Consider the following 22,971-nt stretch of genomic DNA (forward strand, 5'->3'; position numbering starts at 1 on the left):
GATAGTTTACTGTTGCAAGTCAAACAACAAAGGAGAAGGGAGGAGCATGCCATCCCAACCCCCAGGCAGTACAGAGTGTAATTATACAACTATTAATACATGTGTAAGTAGAACCAGGAAACTAAAAAGATAAATGGTAGGGGACAAGGGGAATGACCTGCTAGAGAGAGTTGTAAGAGATGAGAGCTAGGACACCAAGATGGATGGATGGATGAAAAGATGGGAATAAGAGGAGGCACAATAACAAATGACGAAATAATAAGAAATAAAGAAGTTAGAGCAAGGGACCCAGAAAAGGCTACATCAGGGAGTGCCGTTATAAAGGCGAGACTCCCGACCGACCCGTCACCGTCAAGATCAAGATCGAGCCTCGCAAATGTAAACAACGGCCCTGCCATCACCCGTCTAAGGATTGGACACACGGTCACACACCCGCCTCAACGCCCACCTGCACAGACTGAACATAGTCCGAGACCCACACTGCCCATGGTGCCCCACACAGCCTGACACACCAGAACACCACCTCCTCCACTGCCCAAGATTCCACTCCCTCCGCACCACCCTCAAAGCATCCTTAACCAGTCTCCGTATTCACAGGCCAACCCTAGAGGACCTGCTGGGTAGCGACGCCCTCAGCCCCAACACTGCCTTCCACGCCCTCAAGTGCACGCAAACCTTCCTGCAGAAGTCGGGGCAACTTGACAGGATCTAACTCCCGCCCAGGTGACAGGCCTAACTAGCCCCATAAAACACCCACGAAGAAGAAGAAGAAGCCATCACATCCCTGCTGAAGATATTGCAAACAGAAAGACTCACTACAGAGGAAGGAGAGGACATAATTGGAGGACTATTATTTAAAGAAGAGCTGATCGAAGAAACCAAGCCAGTGATATATGAAATGTGGAGAAAGAGAGAACAACAAAGAACAATTCTAGACGCGACCAACTGAAGAGCTGAAAACTGACCAGTGAAGATCATCAGGGAAGCGCAGATACAAAGGCCAAGCTTCCCGAACGACACCTGACCTGACCTGACCTGCTGCTGCTCAACGGGGGCGTGTCGGAATAGCCCCATAAAACACCCACGAAGAAGAAGAAGAAGTAGTCCTACATCTTGAGGTGCAGCCCAGTACTGGAGGTTCGTCTGGGACTGTTTGTAGCAGCTTGTCCAGCCCATTCTTAAGCCTGTTGACTGGACAACCTGTTAGGCCTCGGGCTGCTCTGTACTGTGTCTCGGTGACATACAGATACTTACAGAAGACCTCCTGGGAGAAGCTTACGTCTGTGACTCAAGATCAACATTAACAACTTGTGGCAGTGTGTGGTGGATCATTCGTGCCTTGTAATAATATTTAAATTCTTGATTAGCCAAAAATTTGTCTAGTCTGGCCTCAAACCGAGTCACTGAGGTTGCTGCCACCACCCACTCAGGCAGTTGATTCCAGTTGTTTACACTCTACTTGGGAAAGTATACTTTCTTACATCCAACCGTGATCTTGACTTGAAAAGTTTCAGTGAATTCCCCCTCCTGCTGCTGCTTTCTTCTTTTAAGTTTCAATATTCCTTGGCTACACGCATCATCATATTTCCCAGTGAGTATATATCTTGTAGGCCTCAGTTAGATCTCCCCGTGCTCTTCTATATGCCAGTGTCGGTAGTCTCAGCTTCCTCAGTCTCTCTTTGTAGGTATGTCCTTTAAGTTCAGGTAACATCCTAGTAACCCTTTGCTCAACGTTGTCCACCATTTCAATGTCTTTCACCAGGTATGGACTCTATACTTAATTGGCGTATTCTATGTGTGGTTTTACCAATGCACTAAACAAGGATTTAAATATTTCAGCAATCAATGCAACAAAGGTTCTCCTGATTAATCCCACTAATATATTAGCTTTATTCACTTTTTCTGCTAGATGGTCAGCACAACTTAGTTTATTATTGATAATGACACCCACATCTTTTTCATAAGTAATCCTTATAAGTAATAATAAGTAATGTTTCTCCATGTGCAGCATGGATCATTATCACAGTACATCAGTTTCACCCTGTGTATGATAGTTTTCACCACAAACACATCTACTTGTTGAATCCTTGTTAACTTGTGGGGAGGGATCTTCTGCTGCACTTTCGTCCGGTCCACTGATTCATTGATTGTCCTCAGAGCTCAAGATTTTTGCAATGCCGAAGAAACCAAGAAGCATACGAGGGAGGCAGAATTACCTGAGTGGCCTGCAGAAGAAGCTAGCATGGAAGGAAGCCCCAAGAATTGAAGAGGAGCCCCAGCCTACCACATCCTCTCAAGTGGCACACACCAGCACATCTCAGCCACTTTCCCTGCCCGAAGAAGGTGTGATAGATTTACCTGATGCAGAGGAGTATGGAAAAGAGGTGAGATCCAAGGTGGAGGAAAGAAAGCGGCTCCTTGCATCAGTAACAGCCAGTGACGTGTCTGCTGCCAAGCATGAGAGCAATAAAGACTCAAGCACTAACATTGTCATCAGTGTGAGTAGATTGAAAGATCTGTTTCTAGAAGAATCTATGTGGTGTGAGAACTGCAGTACAACTTCTCATAATATTAAGGTGAAGCCCAGAGGAGCAGATGTGGATGTGAGTGTAGTGTGTGAGTCCTGTGGGGCTGTGCTGTACTGTGATCCAGCAGCTAAGATTGGCAAGTATCATGAAAATGCCGTGTCCCTGGTGTACAACAGCATAACATCAGGAGGAATGTACACCTGGTACCGTAATATTGCAGTGGCACTCAAAACAAAGCCACTGCATGAGAAGGCCTACTATGAAATCAGAGACTTTCTGGGAGAGAAAATTGTAGCTTATTGGAAAAACACAGCAGAAACTATTAGGATGGCTGTATTAAAAAAATATGAAGAACTTGGAATTTTCCCAGATAAAAATGGCATCCTAAATATTCAGGTTAGCTATGGAACCTGGGTGACAAATGGACATTCAAGCCACATTGGTGTGGGGTTTGTGGTAGAGATTTATACAGGCTATGTGCTTGATGTAGAGGTCATGTCAAATTACTGTGTGCAGTGTGCAAGACTCCTGACAAAGAAAAGAAGAAAAGAAATTAATAATAAAAAGTATCGGGAGGCTCAAGGAAAACACAAACCTAACTGTGCCCGCAATTTTGATGGCCGCTCTGGCAGCATGGAAAAAGAAGCTGCAAAAAAGATGTGGGCACGGTCAGAAGGTCTAAACAAAATGAGGTACGAAGTCTTTGTAGGTGACGGGAGTGCCAAGACCTTCTCCGCCCTGCAGGAAATGAACAGTAACACCGGGCCATATAACATTCCAATTATAAAAGAAAAATGTGTAGATCATGTGGGAAGAAGACTCGGCACAAGGCTAAGAAAACATAAATTGACAGATCATGAAATTGAAAAACTTACTGAATATTATACAGATGCCATCAGAGGAAACGAAGGTAAAACTGTGTCCAGCGTGCAGAAAGACATCCTTGCCTCCTATCTACACTGCTCCAGCACTGATGAACATCCATCTCACAGCTGCTGCCCCACAGGAGAAGATTCATGGTGCTTCTTCAACAAGGCAAAAGCAAAAGGAGAACCACCCATGCCTCACAAGGATATGGAAGTATACCTTCAAGTAGACCAAAAGGCAAGAAAAGAAATCATGAACATTTATCTTGACCTTTCAAAAGATGACTTGCTTCAAAAATGTCTGAAAGGCAAGACACAAAACATCAATGAAGCACTCCATTCCAAAGTTCAGAATCACTTACACAAAAAAAAATTCTACGGCCTCAAATCATGCAAGATAAGTGCAATTCTCACCATCTTGGAGCATAACCTTGGATATGTTGCCTCATCACTGGACAACATCTTAGGCAAGGACCTGAGCTCACCAGGGATGGAGTCACATTTAGAAAGAAAAGAGAAAAGAAGAATGGCCCACAGCGCACCCACCCGCAAGGCCTCACCTACAAAGAAAAGAAAGGTTTCTGATGCTCGCTATTAACCCGGTAGCAGCGACGAGCCAAATTTGTGTCTTTACCGAGCAGCAGCAACGGGCCAAATTTGTGTCTTTACCGAGCAGCAGCAACGGGCCAAATTTGTGTCTTTACCGTGCAGCAGCAACGGGCCAAATTTGTGCCATGATTTAAACCCCCCAAAATAGATGTTACATAATCTGATCACAAATGCTTTGACACATAATATGAAATGGTTTGTGTGAGGGGTGATTTTTTCTCGCTTTGGGGGACCATTAAGAAACATGATCCCTGCTGCTACCGGGTTAAGCCAGGACCACATTGGCACACAAGTACAGGGTAGGAACAATTGCCGAGTGTAGGGAAGCAGCCCACCACTGGTATAAAAAACAACCCTACATGATGAAGCTCTTGTTCTGAAGACCCCCAGTGGTGAGGTCAAGTACCGTTAAAGGCCTGTGTACACAACCAATGAAAGTACATAAAGGAAACTATGTCTGTTTTTTCTTGATATCCTGATGTATAGATCCTGTGAGTTTCAAGTCCCTAGCTGCAATAGGTAAAATATGTACACTAACGCTTCAACTTCATCGCTTGATTTTTCAGAACATTGGTTTCTGCACTTTAACCAAGTAGCAGCGACGGGCCGAGTTTGTGGCTTTACCGTGTAGCAGCGACGGGCCAAGTTTGTGGCTTTACCGTGTAGCAGTGACGGGCCAAGTTTGTGGCTTTACCGTGTAGCAGCGACGGGCCAAGTTTGTGGCTTTACCGTGTAGCAGTGACGGGCCAAATTTGTGGCTTTACCATGTAGCAGCAACGGGCCAAATTTGTGGCTTTACCGTGTAGCAGCAACGGGCCAAATTTGTGGCTTTACCGTGTAGCAGCAACGGGCCAAATTTGTGCCATGATATAACCCCCCCAAAATAGATGATGCATAATCTGATCATAAATGCTTTGATATATATTTTGAAATGGTTTGTGTGTGATGATTTTTTCTCATTTTTCTCGCTTAGAGGGACCATTAAGAAACATGATCCCTGCTGCTACCGGGTTAAATTATCTCCTTTGCACTTATTACACAAATATTTCCTCCTGCAGCTTATGGAAGTATGAAAAAGGAATTAGATTTACAGTAGAAATTATTGTTTGAAATTGATTTTGATTTTTTTTTTTCATTGAACTTTAGAAAAATATCTTTTAATACTGTATAAAACAAACAATAGCAAGCCTTAACTTAACTCCTATTCTTCATGATTAAAATGCCTTTTGAATGAAAGAACTTGGTCAATAAAAAAGGGAGTATAAGAACATAAGCAATTTAAGGGCTCAGTCAGGAAAGCTAGAAATGGCAGTGAATGTCTGAGTGAATAATATAAGCCATCCTGTGACTGAATATAAGTTTGAATAAGTCGCTTTCCAGAACTCATTGGCTGCTGGCTGTTAGGGGAGATACAGACAGACAGACAGATACAGACAGACAGAGATACAGACAGACAGACAGAGATACAGACAGACATACAGAGATACAGACAGACATACAGAGATACAGACAGACATACAGAGATACAGACAGACATACAGAGATACAGACAGACATACAGAGATACAGACAGACATACAGAGATACAGACAGACAGACAGAGATACAGACAGACAGACAGATACAGACAGACAGAGATACAGACAGACATACAGAGATACAGACAGACATACAGAGATACAGACAGACATACAGAGATACAGACAGACATACAGAGATACAGACAGAGATACAGACAGACATACAGAGATACAGACAGACACACAGAGATACAGACAGACACACAGAGATACAGACAGACATACAGAGATACAGACAGACAGACAGGCAGTTGGTCAGTAATAGGGTGGTGGGGGAATGGAATAGACTCAGCAATCCCTAGTGAGTATAGGGATGATAGCTTGTTTTAAGAGTAGACTTGATAGCTACATAGACGAGGATGACAGCTGGTAATGGGGGGTGGATCTGGGGTCAATTGGCCTCTTGCAGTCTCCCTATGTTCTTATAAATACAGGAGAGCATTTGCCACTGTTTGTAAGGCGCGGCGTAAAATGGTCCCAAAATGGCGTCTTCATCTTGAGATACTGCGACTCTATCCGTGAAGGGAGTCCGCCGCCGCCTCAACTCAGCCTCAGCCCCGATTTCCGACCCAATAATGAGATTTATTTATATTTCTCGTTAAAACAGTTAATTCCTGATGTTTCTTGGCAATAGTTAGGCGTCAGAAACCGGTAAATATTATGCTGTGAGTACGATAATCTGGCAACGGTCTGGGTCTGGCGGCCTCAGTCTGTTCAAGATGGCCGAGGCAGAAGGAGTGTCCGTGTCCCCGCTGCGGAGCCTCGACGATTTCCTCATGGAGTCCGCGAGGTTCCAAGTGCCCAACCTGAAGGACCCCGAGAAGTGGGCCAACCGCGTGCTGCAGAACCTCCTCTACTACCAGACCAACTACTTCCTCACCTGCCTCGCCATCTTCGCCGTGGTGGGGTGAGCCTCCTCGCAGCTGTCCTCCCCGCCACCCCCGCCCGTGACAGCCCTCCCGGGGGCGTGCGGCGGGCGGGGGGTGGCCAGGGGCAGGGCGTGTGGGCGTGGGCGGGGCGGGGGTGGGTGGCGTGGGCGTGGCGGGGGTAGGTGTCGTGGGCGGGGCGGGGCGGGCGGGTCACGTGGGTGTGAGGTGGCGGCACTTAGCTTTTAATAAGATGGAATTTCATCTCGCGTCACCCTGTGTGTGTGTGTGTGTGTGTGTGTGTTGGGTGCCTCAAGGCCGCGTGTCACTGGGGTGCCTCGCCCCCGGGCAGGCCCGTAGCACTGGGCCCAAGAAGTTCTTTACTTAGAAGTGTATATTATGAAGGCTTGAATGACTTGTTAATTAAGTATAAAGACACCTACATGTAAAACAATGCATGAAAGTAAACCCCAGCTCCCCATGATAGGGATGACTCCTGAATTTCAAGTCCTGCTCCAGTCCTCCCCTCAACACTGTGACGGTGTTGAGGGAGGTGCACGCAGGGAGCTCCCTGTGTGATGATCCACAGGGCACCGGGCTTGTCATTACACTCCTCTTTGCAATCACTCAGCTGAGCTGTTTGAGTCATCTTTCTGTATAAACATTTCCTGTGGAAATGGCTGAATGGGAGGGCCTTATCTGGATCTGGATCTCCATAATAATGCGCAGACACATTTCAGGTGCATGACACGCATATTTGAGTTGGGTTGACACAAATAACCTGGTATCCTACTCCCTCGGGAAATTCACACATGCACCCTCTGTATCAGCACTTATCATTAGTGTGCTTCATTTACTGTAAAAAAAAGTAACCTCTCACTCCCCCTTTCCAACACACACTAGTCCATTTTGTCCACTCCTCTCAACTCTTTTTGTAGGCGCAGTGATTTGCAGGCTTTTTTTATTATTATTATTATTATTTTTTTTCATCCTTTGAGCTGTTTCCTTTACTGTAACAAAAAAAAAACCCAACTAACTACCCCCCCCCCACCCCCCCCCCACCCCCACCCTTGCAGTGTGATCCACCCCACCAAGATGTTCTGTGGCATGACGGCGGTGGGCCTTGCGTTCGGTCTCTTCTACTACCTCACCAACAATAAGATGCCAGCCGCCCAGTTCAAGAAGAACCACCCGGTGCTGTCGCTGCTGGGCGTGGTGCTGGCGGCCTACTTCATGGTGTACCTGCTGGGCTCGGTGCTGGTATTCCTCATGGGTATTCTGCTGCCCATTACTGGTAGGTTGCAGCTTATTTACTTATCTATATCACTCATGGAGGTAGAATTGGTGGAGTTGACACAGCCCGCTAATCCCATTCATTGAGGTGAAGCCGACGAACTGTCAAATTTACGGCCAAATGATGGGGGTGGGCGAGCCTGGCCGAGCCCATTAAGAGGGAGCCTGACCTGACAACACATGACAGCTTGGGCGGATTCATTTAATTGGGCTGATGTTGACTCCACCAATTCTACCTCCATGATACCATTATTTATTACTTTATTTTATTTGTTTACTTTAGTTTGGGTTCAGTATTGCCTCATCACTGGTAGGTTGGGGCTTACTTATCTGTACCACTATTTATGTATTTATTTTATTTGTTTACTTTAGTTTGGGATAAGTATTGTCATCCCCAGCATCATCATCATCATCATCATCTCTCTTCCTATCTCCTTCCTTTACCTTCCCTCTGCTTTTTTATTTTCATTTTTGCCTTTTATCCCTTTTTTTATCTTTTAACCTGGTAGCAGCGGGGATCGTGTTTCTTAATGGTCCCTCCAAGCGAGAAAAATGATAAAAAATCACCCCCCACACAAACCATTTCATACTATACATCAAAGCATTTGTGATCAGATTATGTATCATCTATTTTGGGGGGTTTATATCATGGCACAAATTTGGCCCGTCGCTGCTACACGGTAAAGCCACAAATTTGGCCCATCGCTGCTACCAGGTTAAGTGTTGTAAAATTTTCGGTCATGTCAAACACTCCCTCTCTCTCTTGTATTTCATTATTTTCTTCTTGTTGCAAAAGCCCAAACCATCTGAAAATACTGGATATGGGTAGTTTTATGAGCCTAGTGATAGTTTGACAAAGCTTCTATACCATGAACATCAGAAAACACTCATTAGAACCCAGCTAACCTCCTGTTTGGCCCTGAGAAATAGTTGTCATGGATAATTTAAGAGCCTAGTGATAGTTTGACAAGGCTTCTACACCATGAACATAAGAAAACACTCATTAGAACCCAGCTAACCTCCTTTGTGAACTTGAGAAATAGTTGTCATGTATTAATGTAAGAACCTAGTGGTAGTTTAACAAGGCTTCTACACCATGAACATAAGAAAACACTCATTAGAACCCAGCTAACCTCCTGTTTGGCCTTGAGAAGTAGTTGTCCCAAGAGTCGAAAGCATCTGAGATTACCAACACTTACCCACATGGTCTCCTTTCCAGTGATCTTCCTGCACGCATCCATGAGGCTCCGTAACCTCAAGAACAAGCTGATGAACAAAGTGGAGTACCTGGGGATGAAGAGGACTCCCATGGGTGTGATTCTGGAAGCGCTGGGCCTGGAGCAAGACTTCTTCATGTAGGCATCCTCTCCCTTCCTTTCCTTCCCCTCCTTTCCTCTCCTTCCTTTCCCTTCCTCCTTTACTCTCTCTAGTTAACCCACAACTGCCCCTTCTTTACTTTGTCTTGTTAACGCACTCTCTCCCTCTAATTCCTTCCCCTTCCTGCTTTTCTCTCTCTTGTTAATGCACAACTGTCCTCCCCCCTCTCTCTCTCTCCATCCCCTCCTTTCCGCTCCCTTCCCTTCCTTCTTTACTCTCTCTCTCTTGTTAATGCACTTTCTCCTTCCCTTCCTTTCCTCTCCACTCCTTCTCTTTCCTTCCTCTGTCTTGTTAACCTACTTTCCTTCTTCCTTCCTTCCCTTCCTTTCCTCTCTACTCCTTCCCGTCCTTCTTTCCTCTCTCTCTCGTTAGCCCACTCTCCCTCTCTTCCCTTCTCTCCTTCCTTCCCTTTCCTTCTTTCCTTGTTAACCCTCTCTCTCCTTCCCTCCCTTTCCTTCCTTTTTTTCTTTTGTTTTTTGGTATTCTGTTCAGTGTTGAAGTTCTGGGTCATGTCAAACCCCTCTCACTAGCTCTCTCTCTTATTTTATCATTTCAGTCATTTTTTTCCTCTTATTTTGCCATCCTTTCAGCATTTATATTCTTGGGACACTTCATTTATTTACTGTATAATGATATTTACCCCTCAGCCTCTCCTTTTTTATTTTTTATGGCAATATTTTTCCTCTCAACGTCAATATTTTGTGACCCTTCTAGCATTTGTACTCTTAGGTCCCTTCCATTGTTCACTCCCTTCCCTCCCCCTCGTCCTTCCCTCTCGTCCTTTCCTCCATTTATATTACTCTGATGAACTGTGTCTGATGATTGTAAGAGAGACAGTGACTTGATTGGCTACTTCAGAGCATCATAAGAGAGGGAGACTTGGATTATAAGAGAGAGAGAGACTTACATGGTTACTCCCTATCCATCATCAAAGAACGACTTCAGTGGGTACTTCCAAGGCATCATAAGAAAGACAGTGATTAGATTGGCTACTTCAGAGCATCATAAGAGAGGGAGACTTGCATTATAAGAGAGAGAGAGACTTAAATGGTTACTTCCTATGCATCATCCAAGAAAGACTTCAGTGGGTACTTCCAAGGCATCATAAGACACAGCGACTAGATTGGATGCGTCTCAAGCCCCTCAGACTTAAGCTTAGTGTGTCGTGAGAACTTTTATCTCCATGCTGTTAGTGGCGTAGCGCTAGGATGTAAGGAAACACAACAATAATAATAATAATACCCAGAATTCATCAACTTAATATTCAGACTTAGAGATAGTTTTTCAAGGTAATTTCTGGCACTTAATTGTATAACTTAAAATCTTGTGTGTAAGTGTATGTAGTGGAAGTGGTTTCAGATGTTCCTTACTGTGTGAAGTGACTTTTTATTTAACTTAAGTGTATCTACTGCACAAGAAAGTAGGAATTTAAGCAAAAAAACACCAGAATCAAGTAGAAATTTAATAGAAAACTCCATAATTTCAGTGTGATAAAAATTATCTGTTATGTATAATAGCCAATGGAGAAACGTTTTGTTAACTTTAGTGTATCTACTGCACAAGAAAGTAGGAATTTAAGCTAAAAAAGACCAGAATCAAGTAGAAAAATTTAAATGAAAAACTTGATAATTTCAGTGTGATAAAAAAGAATACTGTGTAGATTTGAATATGATTTTAGTATCTAGTATTGTCAACAGGAATTAGTGTGATATGTGCCAACGAGTGTCTATTTTTATCATTTCTTTTAAGGCAACTGTAGCTTTCTTATGGATTTCTTGTTCAGTGTTATTCCCATGCGACAATTCCAACACATATAATTAGTCTACAGATCTTGTCAGCAGAGATTAGTGTGACATGTGCCAGCGAACCTTTCTTTATTACTTCATTTAAGACGAGTGTAGTTTTCTCATTGTTTTCCTTTTCAATGTTATTTCCATGTGACAATTCCGACATGATAATTAGTCTACAGATCTTGTCAGCAGAGATTAGTGTGACATGTGCCAGCGAATCTTTATAACTTCATTTAAGACAACTGTAGTTTTTCCCATTGATTTCTTGTTCTGTGTTATTCCCATGCGACAATTCTGACACATGATAATTAGTCTACAGATCTTGTCAGCAGAGATTAGTGTGACATGTGCCAGCGAATCTTTATAACTTCATTTAAGACGAGTGTAGTTTTTCCCATTGATTTCTTGTTCTGTGTTATTTCCATGTGACAATTCCGACATGATAATTAGTCTACAGATCTTGTCAGCCGAGATTAGTGTGACATGTGCCAGCGAATCTTTTTAACTTCATTTAAGACGAGTTTAGTTTTTCCATTGATTTCTTGTTCTGTGTTCCCATGCGACAATTCTGACATGATAATTAGTCTACAGATCTTGTCAGCAGAGATTAGTGTGACAATTGCCAACGAACCTTTCTTAATCACTTCATTTAAGACGAGTGTAGTTTTTCCATTGATTTCTTGTTCTGTGTTATTCCCATGCGACAATTCTGACACATGATAATTAGTCTACAGATCTTGTCAGCAGAGATTAGTGTGACAATTGCCAACGAACCTTTCTTAATCACTTCATTTAAGATGAGTGTATTTTTTTCCATGGATTTCTCGTTTGCGACAGTATTGGCATATCATTAGTTTACAGGTCTTGTCTTGCTATCCCCATCAGCCGTAATGTCAGCTAAAGGTATTCCCTGCTTTGTGATTCGGGAGACCTGCTTGATGAAAGGTTCCCGGAGCTTTTGAGTTGTGTTCCGCAGACCCCAGTTGTAGTTCCTTGTTGTAACGCAGAGTGCAGTGGTTGTTGTATGTACCTGGACCTGTTACGTGATTGGTTTGTTTCGACTAGCACTTAACTCATGAAGCTAGAATTATTATGGTCAGTAGTTGATCTAATTCCCAGGATGTGTTACTGTAATGTTTGGTTGTGGCGTGGGCAGAGTGTGGCCCCGGTCAGGGTGTGGTGTGTTGGGTGCGGCATGTCTATCCTTAACCTTTGCTCATGTTCGGATTGACACTGTTATGGAGGGAGTGTTTCCAGGGGCAGACTCCTCTTGGACAGTCCTGGCTAACTGAAAACATCCTTGCTCTACTTAGATGAGACTTGGTGTTGTTTACATAGATATTAGAGAATCGCTTTTATCTTTTTCAGTCATGGTTTGAGGCATTGAAGATAGGCAGCAAAAACTTCTCTGACTCCTCCTGGACAGTCCTGGCTAACTGAAAACAGCCTTGCTCTGCTTAGATGAGACTTGGTGTTGTTTGCATATATATTAGAGAATTGCTTTTATCTTTTTCACTGTTATGGTTTGAGGTATTGAAGATCGGCAACTTGGAACAAGCAAGTCTTTTTATCATTCATCATACTGAAAACAGCCTTGCTCTGCTTAGGAATAACTTGGTATTGTTTGCATATATATTAAAGGATTGCTTTTATCTTTTTCACTGTTATGGTTTGAGGTATTGCAGATCGGCAACTCAGAACAAGATCTGCAAGTCTTTTTACCATTCATCATCATACTGAGAACAGCCTTGCTCTGCTTAGATATAACTTGGTATTGTTTGCATATATATTAGAGGATTGCTTTTATCTTTTTCACTGTTATGGTTTGAGGTATTGAAGATCGGCAACTCAGATCAAGCAAGTCTTTTTATCATTCATCATACTGAAAACAGCCTTGCTCTGTTTAGATGTGACTTGGTATTGTTTGCATATATATTAGAGAATTGCTTTTATCTCATTCACTGTTATGGTTTGAGGTATTGAAGATCGGCAACTCGGAACAAGCAAGTCTTTTTACCTTTCATCATCATACTGAAAACAGCCTTGCTCTGTTTAGATGTGACTTGGTATTGTTTACATATATATTAGAGAATTGCTTTTATCTTTTCCACTGTTATGGTTTGAGGTATTGAAACAAGCAAGTCTTTTACCTTTCATCATCATACTTTACATATATATTAGAGAATTGCTTTTATCTTTTTCACTGTTATGGTTTGAGGTATTGAAGATCGGCAACTCGGAACAAGCACATCTTTTTAGCCATAAGATATTCAGAGCATTGTGTCATTAGTAAGACTTTCAACCTTAACTGCCCAGAGAATTGTGTTATATGTAAGACATCTTGATTTTAACCACAGAAAATTGTTATTAGTAAGACATTTTGACCATAAGCCATTCAGAGCATTACATCAGGAAGTCTTTTAACCCCTTGACTGTGGATTTCCTAGCAGAAGACCTCACCAAGCTACAGAAATGGAACTAAAAGTGGCTGCTACAACTCAATGAAGAAAAATGTAAAGTCATGTACCTTGGGAGTGGAAATCCAGCATACCAATACCACATGGGAAACACTCCACTATCCACCACAGAGGCAGAGAAAGACCTGGGACTATATGTTACCAGGCTACCAGTGAAAGCCAAATCCGTGCCAATCACAGTGGACGGGTTAATCTATTCAGAGCATCAGTGAAAGCCAAATCCGTGCCAATCACAGCGGACGGGTTAATCTATTCAGAGCATCAGTGAAAGACAAATCCGTGCCAATCGCAGCGGACGGGTTAATCTATTCAGAGCATCAGTGAAAGCCAAATCCGTGCCAATCACAGCGGACAGGTTAATCCATTCAGAGCATTATATCATTAGGAAGTCTTTTAACCTTAGGCCCTCCATAGCATTGTGTCCTAATCTCCCTGAGCATCGGTTTCGCATCCTATTGTTAGTCTTTAGCGGACAGTGTTGGGGTCTACAAGGCTGGTGTTGCATTGTACTCCCTGTGTTGAATTCTGTGATCCTCAGAGCGAATGACTCGGCTTGCGTAGGTAGCCCCCTGTAATGTAGAGTCAAGTCTGGTCGCTGTATATTTTTGTAAGTTACACGGTATGGATTGAGCGCTTAGTTTGTTATGAAGACACGGTTAGTTGTGGTTAGTTTTATCCTTAACACTTTTGTCCGTAATTCTCAGATGCTTTGGGCTCTCACAACAACCATTTCTCAAGGCCATGAGTCGGGTTCACATCCATGGTGTAGAAGCCTTGTCAAACTATCACGAGGCTCATAAAACTACCCATGGAAACACTAACACAACAACCTCTATGAAAGCCTTGTCAAACTATTACTAGGCTCACAAAACTACCCATGGAAATACTAACACCACAGCCTCTATGAAAGTCTTGTCAAACTATCACGAGGCTTATAAAACTACCCATGGAAACACTAACACCACAACCTCTATGAAAGCCTTGTCACACTATCACTAGGCTCATAAAACTACCCATGGAAACACTAACACCACAACCTCTATGAAAGCCTTGTCAGACTGTCACTAAGCTCATAAAACTACCCATGGAAATACTAACACAGCAGCCTCTATGAAAGCCTTGTCAGACTATCACTATTCTCATAAAACTACCCATGGAAATACTAACACAACAATCTCCATGAAAGCCTTGTCAAAGTATCACTATTCTCATAAAACTACCCATGGAAACACTAACACCACAACCTCTATGAAAGCCTTGTCACACTATCACTAGGCTCATAAAACTACCCATGGAAATACTAACACAGCAGCCTCTATGAAAGCCTTGTCACACTATCACTAGGCTCATAAAACTACCCATGGAAATACTAACACCACAGCCTCTATGAAAGCCTTGTCAAACTATCACTAGGCTCATAAAACTACCCATGGAAACACTAACACCACAACCTCTATGAAAGCCTTGTCAAACTACCACTAGACTCATAAAACTACCCATGGAAATACTAACACCACAACCCCTACCAAAGCCTTACCAAATGTGTGTGTGAGAGCCTCGAAATGCTTAAGAATATGGACCTTTTTAGTAGTTTATCTAGATCAATTTGCATCATCCTTGTATCTTATATGCATGAAGACGTTCCTATCATCACAGCTCTAGCTTATGTCACTGCTGGTGTTCTTTGGTTTTTAATACTCCAGCCCCTTTTAGACATGTTTAGGTTGCACTCAGGCCTGTAGTGTTTGTTATAGGTCACTCACTTCTTCTTTAAACTGCTCCCCTGCAAGCTTGCCATAATGTGCTGTTTGTCATTCAGGGCTAAAGGGTTTGTTACAGGTTATTAATTCTTTTTTAAACTGCTCTCCTGTAAGCTTGACATAATATGCAGTTTGTCATTCAGGGCTAAAGGGTTTGTTACAGGTTACTCATTCTTTTTTAAACTGCCCCCATGCAAGCTTGATATAATGTGTACTTTTTAAATCATCACCAACACTTGGCCGGCAGTTCCGAGGAGAATAATGCCTAAACTAAAGGGTTTAAACGAGACTAAGACCCATGTGTACTAGTTCACTACAGTCAACCCACGCTTTTACGGACCTCAGAATAATGAATCTCGGTTTTAATTAACTTTTTTGCCTTTTTGGAATGCTCAGTAATTGCCGAGTTATATTTGGTGGTGGGCGCCCGAGCACATACACGAACGTTGGTCAGCATAACACAGTGTCCAGTGTGTCCAATTATATGATGACTGCATGTATATAAGTTTGCCGTCTTTCATCTGATATAACGAACAAGCTTTGTCATGTACGAACCAAGAGAGCCGGGTTTGATTCCCGGGCGGAGTGGAAAATTTGGGCGGCTTTTCCGATACCCTATGCCCCTGTCCACCCAGTAGTGAATGGGTACCAGGTATTAATTGGGGGTTGTGTCCCGTCTCCTGGGATCTGTTCGCTTCTCCTATAATTCCTTCCCCTTCTGTCTCTCTCCGGCATATGACCACAGATGTTGTACCGATTAAACAAAACTTTTCAATTTTGTCATACACGGCAATGGTAGGAAATAGCGAATTTTCAGCTCATATAACAAAGTTCATTATACCAAAACTTCAGGTTCCTCGTATATAACATCGCCCCTTTACCCCAACTGGTTCATAAAGCGAGGGTTTACTGTACTGTCATAAAATCTGTTTTCTTGCACTCATAATACAGTCTTCCACAGCACTCACTCATAATCTTTTTTCTGCTTTTTATTTTATTTATGGTAATGGAAGCAGCTCAAGGGCTATGATTTGTCTTTCCTTTGTTTTGATTCGTCTCCTCCCTCGTAGGTCCAAGGTGAACATTGACAGTGGGAGCGCCAAGTTGCTGGAGGACTTCATGAGCAAAGTACCGTCTCATTTGAAGTAGTACGGGAGAACACGGCCTCCTCCTCCTCCTCTTCCCCCTTGGCCTTCACTGTTAATACCAATGCCTGTGATCTGCTTGCAACCTTGTTTTGTCCACCCCTGTCTCTGCCGTCGCCGCTGCACCAGGCTTACTGCACGACACACCTTCGCCTCTGAGCAGTGAATGATTTTGGTGAGGGCAGTTACGAGGGAATGCTACCATCGTAAAGTCCCCAGATGAAGTACTTTGTCGTCTTGCATCTTTACACTCCGGCAATGAACTGAATTTGGCTTTGGTGAGGGCAGTTACGAGGGTGATTTCCTGGCATGTTTGAGGTCTCTGGATGAAGGAAATGCTATGTCGTCTAATGTTAAGGTACCTGTCCACTGTTCTTTGTTCCTACCTTGCATTGACCTGTTTTTTTTCTCATTTTTCATTTACTGTTCTCATTTTCCTATTGTGGGTTGGACGGGAAAAGGTTGTTACTAGCCCTCCTTGGTACTTTAAATTGTAAACTGAAGTATCTTAGAAATTAAAACTGGCTTACATTCAAGTTTAGACATCTTCACACTCCGGCAATGAACTGAATTTGGCTTTGGTGAGGGCAGTTACGAGGGTGATTTCCTGGCATGTTTGAGGTCTCTGGATGAAGGAAATGCTATGTCGTCTAATGTTAAGGTACCTGTCCATTGTTCTTTGTTCCTACCTTGCATTGTTCTGTTCTTCTTCTCCTTTTTCATTTACTGTTCTCATTTTCCTATTGTGGGTTGGACGGGAAAAGGTTGTTACTAGCCCTCCTTGGTACTTTAAATTGTAAACTGAAGTATCTTAGAAATTAAAACTTGCTTACATTCAAGTTTAGACATCTTCATGCCCCAGCAATGAACTGAATTTGGCTTTGGTGAGGGCAGTTACGAGGGTGATTTCCTGGCATGTTTGAGGTCTCTGGATGAAGGAAATGCTATGTCGTCTAATGTTAAGGTACCTGTCCATTGTTCTTTGTTCCTACCTTGCATTGTTCTGTTCTTCTTCTTCTCCTTTTTCATTTACTGTTCTCATTTTCCTATTGTGGGTTGGACGGGAAAAGGTTGTTATTTGGTACTTTAAATTGTAAACTGAAGTATCTTAGAAATTAAAACTGGCTTACATTCAAGTTTAGACATCTTCATGCCCCAGCAATGAACTGAATTTGGCTTTGGTGAGGTGATTTCCTGGCATGTTTGAGGTCTCTGGATGAAGGAAATGCTATGTCGTCTAATGTTAAGGTACCTGTCCACTGTTCTTTGTTCCTACCTTGCATTGACCTGTTTTTCTTCTCCTTTTTCGTTTACTGTTCTCATTTTCCTATTGTGGGTTGAACGGGAAAAGTTTGTTACTAGCCCTCCTTGGTACTTTAAATTGTAAACTGAAGTATCTTAGAAATTAAAACTTGCTTACATTCAAGTTTAGACATCTTCATGCCCCAGCAATGAACTGAATTTGGGTTTGGTGAGGGCGGGTGATTTCCTGGCATGTTTGAGGTCTCTGGATGAAGGAAATGCTATGTCTAATGTTAAGGTACCTGTCCACTGTTCTTTGTTCCTACCTTGCATTGACCTGAAGTTTGTTACTAGCCCTCCTTGGTACTTTAAATTGTAAACTGAAGTATCTTAGAAATTAAAACTGGCTTACATTCAAGTTTAGACATCTTCATGCCCCAGCAATGAACTGAATTTGGCTTTGGTGAGGGCAGTTACGAGGGTGATTTCCTGGCATGTTTGAGGTCTCTGGATGAAGGAAATGCTATGTCGTCTAATGTTAAGGTACCTGTCCACTGTTCTTTGTTCCTACCTTGCATTGTTCTGTTCTTCTTCTTCTCCTTTTTCATTTACTGTTCTCATTTTCCTATTGTGGGTTGGACGGGAAAAGGTTGTTACTAGCCCTCCTTGGTACTTTAAATTGTAAACTGAAGTATCTTAGAAATTAAAACTTGCTTACATTCAAGTTTAGACATCTTCATGCCCCAGCAATGAACTGAATTTGGGTTTGGTGAGGGCAGTTACGAGGGTGATTTCCTGGCATGTTTGAGGTCTCTGGATGAAGGAAATGTTATGTCGTCTAATGTTAAGGTATCTGTCCACTGTTCTTTGTTCCTACCTTGCATTGACCTGTTTTTCTTCTCCTTTTTCATTTACTGTTCTCATTTTCCTATTGTGGGTTGGACAGGAAAAGGTTGTTACTAGCCCTCCATGGTACTTTAAATTGTAAACTGAAGTATCTTAGAAATTAAAACTTGCTTACATTCAAGTTTACGTGTAGACAAAAAAATGTGGTTATTCAGTATTCACATAAAGTTCAGTATCCCCCAAAATTTGCATTGACTCATATTGTCTACACATAAATTGAGTTGTGATTATCTTAAGCAATTTGAACTCTTAGGCTCTAAAAAATTTGCCTTACATTCAGTTTACATATAAACGAAAATGTGATTATTCAGTATTTTACCTCCACTAAGGTCTTGAAAACTTGTCTGATCTGAAGGTACATAATGTGATGATTGGGGAGCATCATGAATTCACTCCACACTCTCCTTATTCATTACTTTTTGTGCCCTCCATGGACTTATATTCAGCTAAGTTATTCAGTATTTTACCTCAACTAAGATCTTGAAAACTTGTCTGATCTGAAGGTACATAATGTGATGATTGGGGAGCATCATGAATTCACTCCACACTCTATCTATTAATTATTTTTTGTGCCTTCCATGGACTTGTATTCAGCTAAGTTATTCAGTATTTTACCCAAACTCTAGGCTCTTAAAAGTATCTCTAATTTAACGATGCATGAAGTAATGAATAGGGAGCATCGCAGATCTCCCTTCACTCTGTGCTATACATCACTCAACACCTTACTTCATCTTGGGGTGCTTAGATATGTGATTTCTGTGTATCAAAAGTTCCCTGGGTGAGATGGAAACATGAAGGAGCTGTGTACCCATTCTTACTGGTTCATGATAAATACAAGTTAAAAAATCCCTCACACACAACACATGGGAAGAATGACGAATGAGAGACTTAGATAAACTAACGCTAGAAAGAAAATGAACTATAATGAACCTAAGATACTGTCATTAGGGATTCAAGGTAAACAGAAGTCCAGAAATCCTTCATATGCAGCCAGTGGAAATTAGGACGAATGGGAGACTTGACTAAACTAATCAAACAGAAGATGAACTATAATGAACCTAAGATACTGTCATTGGGGGATTCACGGTAAATATGTTAGTCCAGAAATCCTTTACACGCAACCCATGGGAAGCTGGATAACTATGAGACTTTGGTTAACTTCTGAACTTTAAGAAAACACAAAAAACTGGATGAGTGGGAGACTTTGGTTAACTTCTTCTGAACTTCAAGAAAACACGGAAAGTTGGACAAAAGGGAGACTGGTTAACTTCTTTTGAACTTCAAGAAAACAAAAAAACTGGACAAGTGGGAGACTGGTTAACTTCTTCTGAACCTCAAAGAAAAAACACTCGCTCTATACTTCCTCACTCAGGGAACTTGTGATGCCTCTGTTGTTAAATATAATCAAAAGTTAACTATATAAGTGTGATTCTGGCTGGTTGGTTGATTTATTATATGTATTGGCTCATTTATCACATGCTTTATCCCATCCCATTCTTGCCCACTGCTTCAGCCTCTCAGATCTGGCAGGATCGGGCATTGGAGAGGCTGCGGCAAGGGACAGATGTAGTTGGGAGCATATCATTGACTGTGTAACCTCTTAAGAAAGTATAGGAAAGCTTGACAATGGAGAGACTGCGGCAAGGGACAGATGTAGTTGGGAGCATATCATTGACTGTGTAACCTCTTAAGAAAGTATAGGAAAGCTTGACGTTGAACAGAAGATGAGCTATTGTGAGTGATATTGTTTGGGTTATGCTCTATCTTGTAAGGGCAGGATAGTGTAGCTGCCTCATGGGTCGGTAACATTATGGGAAAGCCTGACATTGAACAGAAGATAAGCTATGGTGATTGTCCCATACATAGTGAGTGATATTGTTCGGTATATTCTCCAGTAAGGGCAGGATAGTATAGCCACCACATAGATTGGAAACATTCACATCATTCCCGTAAGTCGGCCAGTAAAGTATCTAATCTACATATCAGGGAGAAGAAACACTCGTAAAATTTCAGTCGTGGTGTGAAAATATACTCCTGTAATGTCTCGGTCACAACTACTCCTGAGACTCTTGGAAGTAGTTGTTTTTTTATGCCTCGGCTCATATTTTTGTAGTTTCATGCCCCTGATGTGAAGGTATTTACACTGACAGTAGAGCAATCCCACAGTCCCACAACAATGGCTTAAGTCCCCCTAACCAAACAGCTGCAAAGTTTTTCATAGTTTCTTACCCTGATGTGAAGGCATTTCCCCTGACAATAGTTCCACAGTACCACAAGAATGATTTAAGTCCCCCTAACTGAACAGCTGCCAGGTTTTTCATAGTTTCTTACCCTGATGTGAAGGCATTTCCCCCTGACAATAGTTCCACAGTACCACAACAATGATTTAAGTCCCCCTAACCAAACAGCTGCCAGGTTTAAGACTATGGGTCGCATTATAAGACACTTCACTGCCCTAGAACACCTATTTGACAAGGCTTTTGTAGGAGTTGTGGCCATTTCCAGGAGTAGCTTTATGACCCTGGTGGTAGTGTGTCCCTTCCTCTGTACGATGATGATGAACACCTATTTGATAAGGCTTTCGTAGGAGTTGTGGCCATTTCCAGGAGTAGCTTTATGACCCTGGTGGTAGTGTGACCCTTCCTCTGTACGATGATGATGAACACCTATTTGACAAGGCTTTCGTAGGAGTTCTGGCCATTTCCAGGAGTAGCTTTATGACCCTGGTGGTAGTGTGACCCTTCCTCTGTACAATGATGATGAACACCTATTTGACAAGGCTTTCGTAGGAGTTCTGGCCATTTCCAGGAGTAGCTTTATGACCCTGGTGGTAGTGTGACCCTTCTTCTGTACCACGAACCTCAAGAAACACTCACTATAACCCGACTGACCCCCTCTTTGACCTTTAGAAATGGCTGATGTGAGGAGCGAAAGTGTCTTATAATCTGACCTATACCGTGAGTCGAAGATCTACCCTTAAGAGCTAGTCACTGTTATGTTAGTGCCACACCGATTGACGCACCTTTGTTTGTTACTACTCGCTATGATCTACTAGCACTAATGACCACACGCACTGCATTATTACTACTATTACTACTACTACTATTAAGCGTGTAGATGATTTGAATAAAGTTATTTTTGAGGTAAAGTCGGCCTGTCCTTTATAATATTACTTCCCCATCTTTAGCTTAAGTCTTGGACCTAAACATTGCTCAAGGATGATATTGACACTCCCCCACTTCACATATTGGCACTCGTCTTTCTCCCATTCCTGGCCCTCTTGTCATGCCTCGTCCCTATTCCCTAGCATGGGTGAGTCTTTATGCTCCTGCTAAATGGAGTTAATCAGCTGCTGTAAGTCTGTTTATCAGGAGGTTAGGGAACAAGAACTGGTGGGCTGCATAACTCCTGTGTCCCTAACCTGATACAAGCTAACCAGAACCAGCTTGCCCAAGTTTCTAACAGGAGGTGAATGAACAAGATCATGTGGGCTGCCTAACAATTCCCGTGTCCCTAACCTAATACAAGCTAACCAGAACCAGCTTGCCCAAGTTTCTAACAGGAGGTGAATGAACAAGGTCTAGTGGGCTGCTTAACAATTCCTGTGTCTGTGATTGTAACCAGCCTAACTAACCTGATGCAAGCTAAACTGATCCAAGCAAGCCTGATCGAGTGGCAGCACAAGTGTGACGTCTGGAGCACACTCACTGACTTGTGGAGGGAGGCTTCATCTCTGTAGTGACTTCCCGAGTGTGGCTTCATCTCCTGACAGAAAGAGTAAGTGTGTACATGTGTGTTGGTGTGGATGGCAGCTGTGAGTAGATATCCATAACACTTGCAGAGATGGATATATAAAGTTATGTAATGTTAAGTTAGCTCTAGTAGTTAATAATAAGAAAAAAATGTTATTCTGATCATTACTTACATAATTTTAATTCATAATTATATATGCATATGGAAACATGGAATAGCAGGCTCAGGTATGGTATGGTTGTTATATTACTAAGTTTATTCTCTCTACAGGAGCTACATTGGAGGAAGTGAACACAAACAAAGCAGCTAAGGAGACACTGTAAGGACTAACCAGAATGAGAGCTGTAAGGAACTTCAGTGTATTTGGTCTACAAGGAATGGAGTGTTGATTAAAGTGGACCCAAACCAGTTGTAGACAATGAAAACAAAGGAGCATCTCTGGCAGCAAGATGTGCAGCCCACCAGCCTTCATAATGCAAAGGGAAAGGCTCTTCAGGCTCAAGTAGGTGTGTCCATGTTGGTTGTTTGGGGCCTAGAGTAGCCTGCAAAAGTTTAACCCACACATCCCCTTCCTATACTTCCCCTATACTAAAACCTAGAAAAATTTATCAGTTATTTATTTTACCCTTGCTTGTATAATTACTTTACTATACTCAGCTTCCCATTAGCTCTACATGGCCTCAGCGCTCATCTCCATCACATTGCCTCTTGAGTCTGTGGTGTCAGGTAACCCCAATACCTCGGAACACAGGGCCTGTGTGACATCCAGGTTACCATAG

At 42.4% G+C, this 22,971-nt stretch overlaps 2 protein-coding genes across 47 annotated transcripts; both read left to right on the plus strand.

The window, feature by feature from the left end:
• The first annotated feature begins 377 nt into the window (after positions 1-377).
• On the plus strand, positions 378-4,901 carry LOC127001362 (uncharacterized). Of its 3 annotated transcripts, none has more exons than XM_050865862.1 (2): positions 378-1,137; positions 2,158-4,901. In XM_050865862.1, the coding sequence occupies exon 2, from the start codon at positions 2,175-2,177 to the stop codon at positions 3,990-3,992; it is 1,818 nt and encodes a 605-aa protein (XP_050721819.1). In that variant the 5' UTR covers positions 378-1,137; positions 2,158-2,174; the 3' UTR covers positions 3,993-4,901. The 3 variants fall into 3 exon arrangements, with proteins under 3 accessions (XP_050721819.1, XP_050721821.1, XP_050721820.1); XM_050865864.1 differs by lacking the exon at positions 378-1,137 and adding an exon at positions 1,158-1,341; XM_050865863.1 differs by lacking the exon at positions 378-1,137 and adding an exon at positions 1,354-1,591.
• A 1,380-nt stretch (positions 4,902-6,281) lies between these two features.
• On the plus strand, positions 6,282-21,587 carry LOC127001364 (PRA1 family protein 3-like). Of its 44 annotated transcripts, none has more exons than XM_050865912.1 (8): positions 6,282-6,490; positions 7,526-7,743; positions 8,962-12,439; positions 12,586-13,034; positions 13,128-15,196; positions 15,278-16,752; positions 17,056-17,361; positions 17,877-21,587. In XM_050865912.1, the coding sequence occupies exons 1-3, from the start codon at positions 6,303-6,305 to the stop codon at positions 9,099-9,101; spliced, it is 546 nt and encodes a 181-aa protein (XP_050721869.1). In that variant the 5' UTR covers positions 6,282-6,302; the 3' UTR covers positions 9,102-12,439; positions 12,586-13,034; positions 13,128-15,196; positions 15,278-16,752; positions 17,056-17,361; positions 17,877-21,587. The 44 variants fall into 44 exon arrangements, with proteins under 44 accessions (XP_050721869.1, XP_050721873.1, XP_050721872.1 ...); XM_050865916.1 differs by having other exon boundaries at positions 13,128-13,685; positions 13,742-16,752; XM_050865915.1 differs by having other exon boundaries at positions 13,128-13,629; positions 13,742-16,752.
• The last annotated feature ends 1,384 nt before the right edge of the window (positions 21,588-22,971 follow it).

This window comes from Eriocheir sinensis, chromosome 20 (genome assembly GCF_024679095.1).
Source record: "Eriocheir sinensis breed Jianghai 21 chromosome 20, ASM2467909v1, whole genome shotgun sequence".
Classification (NCBI taxonomy): domain Eukaryota; kingdom Metazoa; phylum Arthropoda; class Malacostraca; order Decapoda; family Varunidae; genus Eriocheir; species Eriocheir sinensis.